This window comes from Marmota flaviventris, chromosome 17 (assembly GCF_047511675.1).
Source record: "Marmota flaviventris isolate mMarFla1 chromosome 17, mMarFla1.hap1, whole genome shotgun sequence".
Classification (NCBI taxonomy): domain Eukaryota; kingdom Metazoa; phylum Chordata; class Mammalia; order Rodentia; family Sciuridae; genus Marmota; species Marmota flaviventris.
In genome coordinates, this window is record NC_092514.1 from 24066666 (window position 1) to 24079391 (window position 12726).

Consider the following 12726-nt stretch of genomic DNA (forward strand, 5'->3'; position numbering starts at 1 on the left):
TATTTTCTTTATTTTATTATTTTGAGGATACTTTGGGAATTGAGCCCAAGGTCACTGAGCTACATCCCCAGCCTTTATTTATTTTTTAATTTTGTGACCGGTTCTGAGGCTGGCCTGGAACTTGCGATCCTCCTGCCTCAGCCTTCTGAGTTGCTGGGATTGCAGGCAGGTGCCACCACACTTGGCTCCCAGTGTTGGTTTTCAATTTGGATTATGTGCACCTGTGTATCTTTTTCATATCAACACAAATGTTTATTTTTCTTCTCTCCCCACATATAGAACATATTTAGAGAGAATCTGGGAGAGGTGGCATCTGTGCTTGATGCCCTAATGTCATAGTAAATGAACTTCCTTAAGAGTTTCGGAAAGCTCTAGACCGGGCTGACTGGGACTCTTGAAATCAGTGTCTGCTTCATTAAAAAGTTGTAAAAACCACACCTGGCCTGGTATCATGAGGAGTATCTGATTTCAGTTTTGTTCACGAGTCTGGATGGTTTCTTTTCTTGTTAGGGTGGTTTTGCTTACACTAATAAGCCCTATTCATGAATGGAATGGAGAAGAAGGTGGGAGATTTTTTCTAATATAATTGGGCAAGAGTTTAAAGAAGAGAGACTAAAGAAGATGGATTTGCCAAAGTTGGAGAGAAATTATTGCTGTCAGATGAATGAGGGAATGATTGATCACTCTAAGTCGGAGAAAAGCTGTCTGAGGGAAGAGATAGTGGATTAGACCCAAAGTTATTCTGATGGTGAAGTATCTGGAAGTCACAGTGCTCTGGGGTGTGGGGAGGGAGGGGATGAAGAGGAGGGGGTGCAGAAAGGGAGACCCACGAGGGAGCAGGGACAAGCCTTTGCCCACTTTTCTCAACTCTCCTTCTTTTCCAATGAAGGGCCCAGGAAGGCCCAGGGAGACCAAAGTTGTGGTCAAGGCCAAGAATAATGGGCTGTGGCCACAGGAGGGAAAGAAGAAACACACTAACACACATAGCACTGACCTGGGACCACATGCAGTGCTCAGGGCTTGAACCACATGATGTCACTCATTCAGAACAACCCTAGAACTCACAGAGCCCACACCATCACCACCCACCTGTTGACATCTCCTCCCCCTCCTGGTCCTGGAGCCCACCCATTGACCAGTGACTGTTCATTGTTCCTGCTGTAATAGATTCATTTGGTGACTGAATGTCTCTCCGAGAATCTTATATCTTAAAAAAGCAAGCCAGGACAGGGGAAGTGAGCAGCGCAAACCCATGGAGAATGAATCACTAGCAATGGAAATTCAGGCCATTTTTGTGCAAGACATCTTCCCTGAAAGCCTCAAATTGTAGCACACAGACGAAACAGCAGAGTCAGCCCTTTGAGTGTCTAGAGAAGGACAGAAATGATTTCCTATAAACAGCGTGTAGGAAAGGCGATGGACTTTGAGAGTCAGGCCATCTTTAGATGCTCTTCCAGCTTAGGCCATAGGAATTAGGACCACAGGAACTTGGGCAAGTTAGTAATGTACCTTCCTTCAACAGTAGGAATAGGGGACAACTATGATTATGCCACAGGGTGATTATGATAATTAAACTGGGTAATCAAGTGAAAATGCCCAGCATAGTACCTGACATAGAAGAGCCACTCAGAAAGAGCCAGCCTGGGGGCTGGGGTTGTGGCTCAGCGGTAGAGCGCTTGCCTAGCACGGGGGAGGCCCTGGGTTCGATCCTCAGCACCACATAAAAATAAATAAGCAAAATAAAGGTATTGTGTACAACTAAAAAATAAAGAAAGAAAGAAGAAAAAGAAATAGCCTTCCTTCCTTCCTGCCTTCTTGCCTTCCTTCCTATAGAGAATTGACACTTTATGTAATATCACAAATATACCAATTAATTACTTTTTTTACTCTTTTAAAACCTTATTATAATAAACATACTATAGAATTTACTATCTGAACCACCTTTTGTTTTTGTTTTTGGTGGTGCTGGGGATTGAACCTAGGGCCTTAGTGCATGTGAGGCAAGCACTCTACCAACTGAGCTATATCCCCAGCCCCTGAACTACTTTTAAGTGCACTGTTAAGTAAACTACATTCACATTATAGTGCAACCCACTGTCCAAAACTCTTCATCATGCAAAATTAAAACCCTGTGCCCACTAAAAAAAACCTCCCTATTTTCTCTTCCCCTCAGCCCCTGGCATCCACCGGTCTACTTGATGTCTCTATGAATTTGGCAACTCTAGGGAGCTCATATAAATGGAATCTGACATTTGTCTATTTGACTGGCTTATTTAATTTAGCATAAATTGCTTAAGGTTCATCCATGTGTTAGCACATGTCAGAATTTCTTTTTCCTTTTAAAGGCTGAACAACATTGCATTATAGGTATATACCACATTTTGTTGATCACTCAGCTTGGATGCAAACTTGGGTTGTTTATATTTTGTCTATCGTAAAGAATGCTTCTATGAACAGAGAAGTATAACTACCTGTTCAGTTCTTTGAGGGTATATATCCAGAAATGGAATTGCTGGGTAATATACTGATTCTATTTTTTATTTTTTTTAAGGAACTACTGTTTTCTATACCTGCTACACTATTTCAAAGTGCCAATAGCAGGGCACAAGAGTTCCAATATCTCCACATCCTGACACTTTACTTGCTGTGTTTTAATAATAGCCATTTTAGTGGGTGTAAGACAGTAACTCATTATTATTTTGATTTGTGTCTCCTTGATGACTAGTGATGAAAAGCATCTTTTCATGGGCATATTGGCCACTTGTATGTCTTCTCTGGAGAAATATCTAAGTACTTTGCCCATTTTGGAATCAAGTTTGGGGTTTTTTTGTCTTTGATTTTGTTGTTGAGTTGCAGAAGTTCTTTGTATATTATGGATGTTTATCAGATAAATGATTTGCAAATGTTTTGTTCCAGTCTGTAGCTTGCCTTTTCACTCTGTTGATTAAAATCTTTAAAGCACAGAGTTTCAGATTCTGATGTCCAATTTGTCCATTTTTTCTTTTCTGCATGTGCTTTTGCTATTGTATCCACAACATCATTGACAAATCCAATGTGACAAAGTTCTCTCCTGTATCCAAGAGCTTTATGGTTTTAGGTTTTTATGTTTTAATCTTTACTCTTTTTGAACTAATTCTCTATGATATTAGATCTTCCTATGTGATGACAGGATATGCATTTCCAATTGCTTTTGCTTTCTTTTGTGTCTCTCAAAAGTTTTCTTCATAAAAATCTTGCATATTTTTAAAGTTTATTTTTGAATTTTACTCCTCTTGATACTATTGTAAGTGGAGACCTTTTTCCCAGCACATCTTTAGTTTTTATAATTTTTTGTGGAAACCTTAGGAAGTAGAGTCGAGTGGGAGGAAGTTAGGTCGTTGAGAGACTGTGTTTGAAGGAGATATTGGGACCCTCTCTTTGCTTTCTGATTGCCATGAGGTGGACAGTATCATGTATTCTCTCCATGATGAACTGCCTTGCCACAGACCCAAAAGCAATAACCCATTCAATCATAGATTGAAACCTCCAGAACTGTGAGCCAAAACAAACCTTTCTTGCTTATAAATAGTTTATCTCAGGCATTTTATCACAGTAACAGCACACTGACTGACACTATTTTACATGCACACAGACACACCTGTGTTCTACAACCTCCCAATAGCACCACAAGCTGGGGGGACAAGCCTTTGGTACATGGGCCTTTGGGGAATGGTCAAGATTCCAAACTATAGGGCCTGAGGATATAACATGTGATGAAGTACTTGATCAGCATGTGCCAGGCCCTGTGTTCAATCCCAAGCACCACACACATGCACAGGTGTACATACTCACAAGAGCATCTAAATTATAGCAAACAGAAAATATTACCTTGCAGGTCTAACCTGTGTACTAGAATCATCCAAGGAGTATTTTACTTCTTAACCCAATCCAAAAGACACCTGGAGCTGGCAGCAGAAATATGTATGTTAAGAAAATTCCCTGATCATGTTAATATTTATCAAATTTATTGAATGCTTACTACGTGCCACACATTATTCTAACAATTTCCCATATATTAACTTGTGCTTTACCCCGAGCTCTTGCAGATCTCAGGCACACTTTTCGCCTTCCCTGTCCTTTTAAGTGACACCAACATGGAGACAGACACAAATGCGCCAAGACATGCAGCCCAAGCAATACCACCCACTTCAGTGCGGGGTCGCTCCTCGTGCACCCCTTCCGATCACTCTCTAACACACGACTTCTCTGCTTGAGATGGAGTCTTCTCTGCGACCCGAGTAGAAATGATTCTCACTTCCAACACAGCAAGGACACAGCAGAGACTAAAGAGATTTTGTAACGATAGGAGGCAGGTAGCCCGGGAAAGCAGGGGACACGGACAGGAGTAGCACTTCTTTGAGAATACCCAGGCGTATAGCTTTGACTGTCAGGAAATAAATACTTGTCTGTAGTTCTTTTTGTCTTCACTCAGTCAACATAGGTAAACCTGATTTAGTCAGTTTTTGTGCTGCTGGGACCAAAATAATGACGAGAACAACTTAGAGGAAGAGGAGGTTTATTTTGGCTCATGAGGCTCAGAGGTCCAGTCCACAGATGGCTGACTCCATAGCTCTGGGCCCAGGGTGAGGTAGAACACAATGGGGGATGGATGTGAGGGAAGGAAGCTGCTCCCCTCATGGAAGTAAGGGAGAAGAGACAGGGAAGAGAAGAGAAAGGGGCCAGAGGAAGATGCACCCCTTAAGGGTATGTCCCCAGTGATCCCCCCACTCCTCCAGCTAGGACCCCCCTGCCTCCTGTAGGTGTCCTTTCAAACTAGGACCTATTAGGTTTTAGCTCTCATAATCTAATCATTTTTTCCCTCTGCATATTCCTGCATGAGCAGGTGCTTTGGGGGTCACCGCATATCCAAACCCTAACCACATTGAGGTTACTTAGGTTAGTCATTTTCTTCCCTATCTCTTTCAATGTGATTGATTACATACCTCATTCATAATACCATTAATTTTTTTTTAAAAGAGAGAGAGAGAGAATTTTTAATATTTATTTTTTAGTTTTCGGCAGACACAACATCTTTGTTTGTAATGTGGTGCTGAGGATCAAACCTGGGCCGCACACATGCCAGGCGAGCGCGCTACCGCTTGAGCCACATCCCCAGCCCCCATTAATTTTTTTTTTTATATATGGATATATCCATTTTGGTCCCCTACTCCCTGTGGGACCAGAGCTGTAAAACATGAACCTGGAATGTTCCAGAACACCAAGAAAGCAGTGGGAGGTGTTAGCCAGAAATTCCTCCTTCCCTATGAGATGTCGACGGTCCAATCTCTCCTCTTTAGCACTTTGAGAAGACACAACCCCCCCAAAAGAGAAGCCCTCCTCTTTGCCTCTTGGGGGCTACCACAGGAAGTAGACCCAGTGCCCACCCCTCTGACCAGCCTTGGGCCTACCTCGTGGAGTTGTGTCAACACGTGAAGGGGCGGGAGAAGCAGAGCTGCCTCCCCTGTGTCCCCTGGGACCCCGCAAACCCACCCCCAATGCCAAGTCTATCTGCCCTATTCAGGGTTCCCAGTAAGGAGGACTCCGAGTCCTCTGGGCTGGCGCAGAAGAGGAACTTGAAGGTGGGGCAGGCCCCGTTGTTACATGTTTCAACACTGCCCCTGGAGGTGGTGGTGGGGGCCATTCCCGGCAGCAGCTGGAATTTCACAATAGGGGAGGGGGGCTCCTCTTAAAAGAGGTGGGTGGGGGTGGGAGTGGGCTGCCAGGGCCAGGCCAGGCCTTGCTTGTCAAAACTTTTGAAAAGAGGCTTCATCCTGAAGAGAGGGGATCCCATCGCCTGTCCTCCCTTGTCACTTCCTCCCCAAAGCCAGAGGGGACCGGTCACAAGGAATGAGTGATGACCGACTGACTCACCAGGAGGAAATGAGTGTGCCAAGGGCCAGGCCACAGCTCAGCCGAGAGGTCCCTCAACTGGGCTCCCTTTCCCGCCTCCCTCTGGCTCCCCAAGCTCAGAGCCCCAGCAAGTCCTGACCCTGAGCGCTTTGGTCAAGCTCTGATGGCCCCAAGACGCCAGGGAGGCTGGCACTTCAGGAACTTTTTGCCCAGGGTCCTGAGGGTATCCAGCTCTTCTACGGAGGAGGCCTTGATTTTTTCCCCATTACGTGGGACAGGAAGGAGGCTGGGCCAGCAAGTGTCAGAGAGGGCCCTGGGGGGCGGGTAGCTGTTGTCCTCTAGGACTGGTGCTAGCAGCAGCCCCAGGACAGTGTGTTCTGGCGCCCTTAAGGACAGGGGTGTGGCAGAAGTAGCGTCATTTGTGTCTCGAATTTGCATCATGACAATGTCGGACACACAGGTGACTCATGCCTGCCTCGTGGCATGTCCATCACGTGAGGGGCTGAGTGAAGGATGACTTGACACCCAGCTCACACAGTTCAGCCCCATGCTCCAGGATAAAGACACCAGGGCCCTTCATGCCACCAAGGTCATTACTGCCCCTTCATGCCACCAAGGTCATTACTGCCCCTTCATGCCACCACGGTCTGCTGGGTGTTTGCTCTCTGGATCACACTTGTGAGCTCTGGGTCTCTCTCAGGAGCTGAGCCCAGCAGCTGGTGTAGACAGACACAGTGGGTTTCCTGATCCCAGCAACTGAGAGTCTGCATTTTATTTATTTATTTTATTTTATTTTACTGAGGCTTGAACCCAGGGATGCTCTGCCACTGAGCTACTCTGTAGCCCTTTCTATTTTGAGATGGGTATTGCTAACTTGCACAGGCTGGCCTTGAACTTGCCATCCTCCTGCTTCAGCCTCCTGTGTAGTTGAGATTACAGGCTTGTGCCACCATGCCTGGCAGATTTTAAACCTCTTTTTCTTTTTTGGAGGGGGGAGGGGGGATACTGGTGATGGAACCCATTGGCACTTGACCCCTGAGCTCTATTCCCAGTCCTTTTTATTTTTAGTTTTTATTTTGAGACAGGGTCTCACTAAATTGCTTAGGGCCTTGCTAAAATTGCTGAGGCTGGCCTTGAACTTGTGATCCTCCTACCCCAGCCTCCAGGGTAGCTGGGATTACAGGTGTGCGCCACTGCATCCTGCGATTCTAAACCTCTTAAAGCAAACTCATGGTCATTGAGTTGGGGTGCAAAAGGGCCTGAGGCTGTCTTGGGACAATTTGGGAATTGCTTTTGTTTTTCTAATAACTGTATCTGACTGTGCTGAGGGATCGTGGACTGTGATGGTTGCAATACAGCGTTACCATGTACTGGAAGAACCCAGACTCCCTGGGTTTGGGTCTTGGCTTTGTCCACCTCCTGGTTGTGTGACCTCAAGCAAGTTGTTTAACTTCTCTGTGCTACTAATTGCTCACCTGTTCCTTTCGCCCCACCAGCACCCCACAAAGGGGATCCAGCTTCAGCCTCTGACTGTTCAAACACACCTTTTTTTTTTTTTCCTGGTACTCACTCCTGCACCATGATGAGGAATTCACATCTTTGACTTGCCCTACAGTGGATATACAAGTTGCCCATTCTCCAGGTAGCATAGCAGCTGGTGAGCAAATTTGCTAAGTAGGTATTGATCTGAAGAGCCATGCCCTCACGTGGCGGGCAGCCCAATCTGTGTAAGGGATTCTCTTAAAGCCCCCACTCCCTGGCTCTTGGCTCTGGGGGGATAAAGGAGGGTCTTCCAAGGTGGCGGACAACCCTGTTTTTAATCTTCCTAATCTCATAAGGACAGGATGCAGGTGTCTCTTTGTTGATTCTGGACTAACACCCCCCTTCAAGCCCACTAGGGTGATTACAGCCCCCATCTCCACAGTCCACTGTGCCTCTGAGGACTTTGGAATGTTGGGCAGGTAGCACCTATGTCCTTGGAGTGGCACCTCAGCCACAATTTGGGAAGACAGAAGTCCAGCTGATACCTTGGCCTTGAAGGAACCCCTTCCCACTCTGGCTGTCAGCAGAGGTGTAGGACCTGGAAGTTTAGGGACCTGGAATTTCAGAGACCTGGAAGTTCAGCCTGTGTCGGAGGCCAGCCCAGCACCCCAGCCTCTTTGCTCCTGGGTCTAGGTCCTTGGCACGCTGATCCCTGCACCCAGATCTTGACATATGCTATTTCTTCTTTCTGGAATACTCTTCATCTCATTTTCCCCAGAAGCAAACGTGTCCCTCTTCTGAGACCCACAAGAACCAGTAGTGGCCTTCTCATCTGGCCTCCTTCCAGAAATATCTTTTCTTCAGAGCCTGTTTCACTGTGCTATGGGGTCTCCTCTTTCTTTGTTTAACTGTGAATGTCTGTGTCAAAACAGGATGTCTATGCCTCTCTATTCACTGCTGTATCCCTGGCACATAGTAGTTGGTCAAGAAATCAATGACAGAATGGCTGTCTGTGTCCATCACTGTACCATCCACATTTCATAATGCGTAGCCCCCTGGGGACATCAAGGAAGTGATGCTCGACACCTCACAATAGGGCTTCTTTGTTTCCTGGGCATGTGGTTCCCACCAGGCGAGAGAAGTAGAAATATTTGCCTACGTGGTGACTCCATGATCGGAATGCTGCGGTCCTGCAACGAGACCTGAATTAGGAGCTCGCATCTCTTTGCATGTCATTTGCATGGCTCAGCTCTGGGCTCTAAACTTCCTCTTCTGGTTTCCTGGTCAGTCCCCAGATCCACAGAACGGGCCTGCCACTTCCTCTGCTTTCCCACGAAATGGCCTGACCGGCCAGTGACAAAATCCACCCAAAAGAGCTGAATGCAATGAAATTCCCAGGCACGGGGACAACTCCTGCAAAGAACTATATATAGCATGAGAGCCTGATGCAGTGGGAGCCTATGACATCCACTGTGACATTTAGTTTTCCAACAGCCCTGAGAGATTGGCACCATCATCATCATCATCCCCATCTGATAGATAAGCAAACTGGGGTTTGGGAAACGTTAAAGAATTTGCCCCAAATCTCACGACCAGCCAACATCAGAGTCCAGATTGGAGTCCAGGCCTGTCGGATACCAGAGCCCGAATTAATCACGGTGTCAAAATGCATGTCATGTCCTCTGAGGGATTCGGGGAACCCTCACCGGAATCCAAGACGCTGGGCTGACCCTGCTGGGGGCCCTGCGTTCCCTATACATACTAAAGCCCCTGAAGTCCCCTCCTCCGTTGCCTTCACCAGAGCATTCCCAGGAGAATAGGGAAGGTGACTAGGCAAGGACATTGGATAGCTGGTGACATCGCGAAGCCTCAGAGAAAGGAAAGAAAAAAAATGTCTAAACACAGGGTGAGAGCAGAGAGGACCCAGGTGCCCGTGACCCGTGCAGAGGTTGGCAGGATGGGAATGGGGATTTGTATGAGGACACTCCCCGCCCTGATACCCCACATTTGGAAGGAGATCCTATGACCCCCATCCCTGAAGGACTGGGAGGATTCAGGCCTAGAAATTCAGGAAATATCCCTCAAATGATTTGGATTTTCTTGTTGAGATCCTCCTGCCCTAGGGTCTGCACCCCCTACCTTTAGGGTTTGGCCATGGTATAGGCATTCCCTGGGCACTTGGCCCTTCACTTCCTATGCCTCTGTGTTGCTCAGCCACAGGGTGGCTGCTTTTCCTGCTCAGATGTGGCTGATCCTTTCAGGACTCCACTTACCTTGTCTGTTAAAATGGGAATGATGATAACTGGACTCACATTTCTGAAAGGAGCTTGGGACATTCAAAGGAGATAATATATGCAAAGGCAAAGTAGCATCGTATTGGCACATAGTAGGTGGTCAATAAAATAAAAATTTCCCTTCTTGCCTACTACCCAAGTTTTGATGGCACTGTTTCTGCCCTGGAGGCCGCACTAAGGCCTCTAGAGCTGTGCCCACAGTACCCGAGCTACAGTGGGCTGATCACACTGGACTTGGAGTAACTGTTGCCCTCCTGGGCCGGGTGCTGCCCTGCTGGACTCAGGGACCAGACTTGTATTCTCTGAGAGGGGAGCTCAACAGGCTGACCTGGCATCTGTTTCCCCACACAGGCAATGACTCAGGATGCAGCCAGGGGCCACGACGTGCACGGAGGACCGCATCCAGCATGCCCTGGAGCGTTGCCTGCATGGACTCAGCCTGGGCCGCAGCACCACTTCCTGGTCAGGTAGGGCTGAGGGAGCTGGGGAGGTGTTCTGAGGACCCAAGGGGGCCTCAGAGGCGGTGTTGGGCCCTGGGCCAAGCATGGGAGCTGGCAGATTCTGGTTCACACTCAGAGCCTCATCTGGGCTGGGCCAGCGCTCTCCCACTGAGTTGCCTCAGATTCTGTTCAGATCCTGTGTGACTTGAGCAAATCCCTAGACTTCACCTGGGCAGGAGCCACAGCATGCAGCTCTGTCTCCTTTCTCCCTTGACGCTTCCACATCCTACTCAGGTGCTATCTCGCTTCCTCAGCATGTGCTAGAAGCACAGGTTTGGAATCGCTTAGAAACACCCCAGCTGCTGATTCCAAAAGAGCAGCCAGGAATTCACAGGCAGTTCTCCCCCAGATTCTCCTGCTCACTTGTTTCTAGTTCCTTCCACACCCTACCCTCCTCCAGCCTGCAGAACGAGGGAGAAACTCAGCAGAGCTTCAAGGATCAAGGGCCTCTATGCTCCCTGCTTCCCAGGACTGAGAACTGGGGAATCTGCAGGCTGGGGCACGTGTATCTCTGCGGTTGGTGCCTAGTTGTAAGAATTCCTTATTCTAGTGAAGACTTTTTCACATTTCATGTCTGTTTGCCTCTCTACCTACTCTATGAGATAGATGCCTGCTGGTTCTTAAACATACCTGGTTTCTTCCCACTTCAGGACCTTTGTACCTGCTGCCTGGACTTCCCTCAGACTGTGCATAGCTGGCTCCTTCTCATGTAGGTCTCAACTCAAATGTCACCTCCATGGAGCTATCTCTGGCCTTCAGAATTAGACAGATCTGCATTAAAACTGTCTTTAAGTGGCTGTACATCCTTGTGCAAGCTACCTATCCTTTCAGGACTCCACTTATCTTGTCTGTAAAATGGGACATTCAAAGGAGATAATATATGCAAAGGCAAAATAGCATCATGTTGACACATAGTAGGTGGTCAATAAAATAAAAATTTCCCTTCTTGCCTACTACCCAAGTTTTGATGAGGCCTAAGCTTGCAGAGTTGAGGTACATTGTTAAATCAAAGAATATTAAGAGATCTGACTTTGGCAAGTTCTACAAAAACCTGTGTTTAGGATCTCCTGGCCTTTGGAAGGAGTCCATGCACATAAGGAGACATGGAGTTTAAATTCCATGAAATGTACTGTCAATACACATCCACCCTTCCTAATCTCCTTTTCCCCAACCCCTGACATATAACCTCCCTTGATTCCTGTGACCACACCTTTTAATTTTTAGGGGTTTACCCTTGTTGACTTCAGGGAAACAGAGACAACCAAACTAAGAAAGTCTGAGGAAGTTATAGCAACAAAGTGCTCATTATAGCTTTTGAGCTATAAATGAATTTAGCTTCCCCTTCCTGGGTTCCATTACCAGCCAGTTCAGGGAAACTCCATGATTGTCACAGATACCTTCTTGGGTCTTAGGGTGGAGCTGGCTGTGGCTCCTCTATTTATTCTACAGTTTCTTAGTTCTGATCTAACTTCCTTGGGTCTCATCGGCACCAGCACACATTGCAGGAAAGCAGAGGAGATGGAGCACCAGTGCTCCCCAGAGGTGCAGGGGCAGAGTGACCTCAAGTCCATTGGCCTCTAAGGGGATCCCAGCCCATGTCTCCAATCTGTGCTCTTGAGCCTCTTGTGCAGGAATAGGAAATGGGTCATCATGTCTCGATGGGGTAGGGGAGCACATTGGTTCAGCGTGCTCGCTAAGGCTGTCTCACTTTAGAAAGGAATGTTCCAGTGCCATCCCCAAGAGAAGAATGTCCCAGTATAGATCCCCCCTCTCTATAGCTCCTGAGTGAGGGTGGCTAGAAGAGACCTGAGCTGATCACTTGCCTCTTTTTACTCCCTTTCTAGCGGGGCTGTGTCTGAATTGCTGGAGCCTACAGGAGCTGGTCAGCAGGGACCCGGGCCACTTCCTCATCCTCCTGGAGCAGATCCTGCAGAAAACCCGAGAGGTGAGGGTGTCCCCTAGCACCCTCAAAGGCAGAGCTCTGGGTTTGGCGCGGTAGAATTGAGAAATCTTATGTCTGGATGCTGATGCATTGAGGGTATCTGGAAAGGGGTATGTTCTCACTAGTGTGAATAGGAAATCCAGAGACCTGGGCTGAAGCCTCTTGGGGCTGACATTGCTTGTAAGTCTAGCAATAGACTAGAAAGGAGGGAGGAAGCTTAACCCAATCCCTTTTCTGAAAAGAGCCCATAAGAACAAAGGCATAGAAGAGAAGAAAGAGAAGACCAATTGGGAAGGGAAACTGAGGTGGACAGTCATGGATTTTATAACCAAGGAATGCATGCAGGGCTGAGCTGGACTAGACTTCCAGAACATCTGTGAATCCCAAAGGAGGATTCTGGCTCTTTTATAAAGAATTCTCTTTTTTTAAGTTTTTTTTTTTTAATGAATGATTGAGTTTGGAAAACGTGATTTTTCTTCAGTTGGCTCCCTCTATAAAAAGAAAGTCTTCGTTTATCAAGACATCTAAGGTTACCATTCTGGCATTACCATTACCTGGTGCTTTTTATACTGTGATCCCAAGCAAGCCAGCGTAAGCACTAAACTGCCTCTGAAGTGCT

The 12726-nt window shown here is 47.1% G+C and overlaps 1 protein-coding gene across 2 annotated transcripts in view; it reads left to right on the forward strand.

Annotated features, from left to right (window-relative positions):
• Window positions 1-12726, forward strand: part of Pik3r5 (phosphoinositide-3-kinase regulatory subunit 5) — a 73162-nt gene that overhangs the window by 36246 nt on the left and 24190 nt on the right. For both annotated transcript variants that reach the window (XM_027946802.2, XM_027946801.2), the window contains exons 2-3: window positions 10017-10132; window positions 12010-12110. In XM_027946802.2, coding sequence (XP_027802603.1) covers window positions 10030-10132; window positions 12010-12110 — 204 coding nt within the window. In that variant the 5' untranslated portion in view covers window positions 10017-10029. The remainder of the gene's footprint in view (window positions 1-10016; window positions 10133-12009; window positions 12111-12726) is intronic.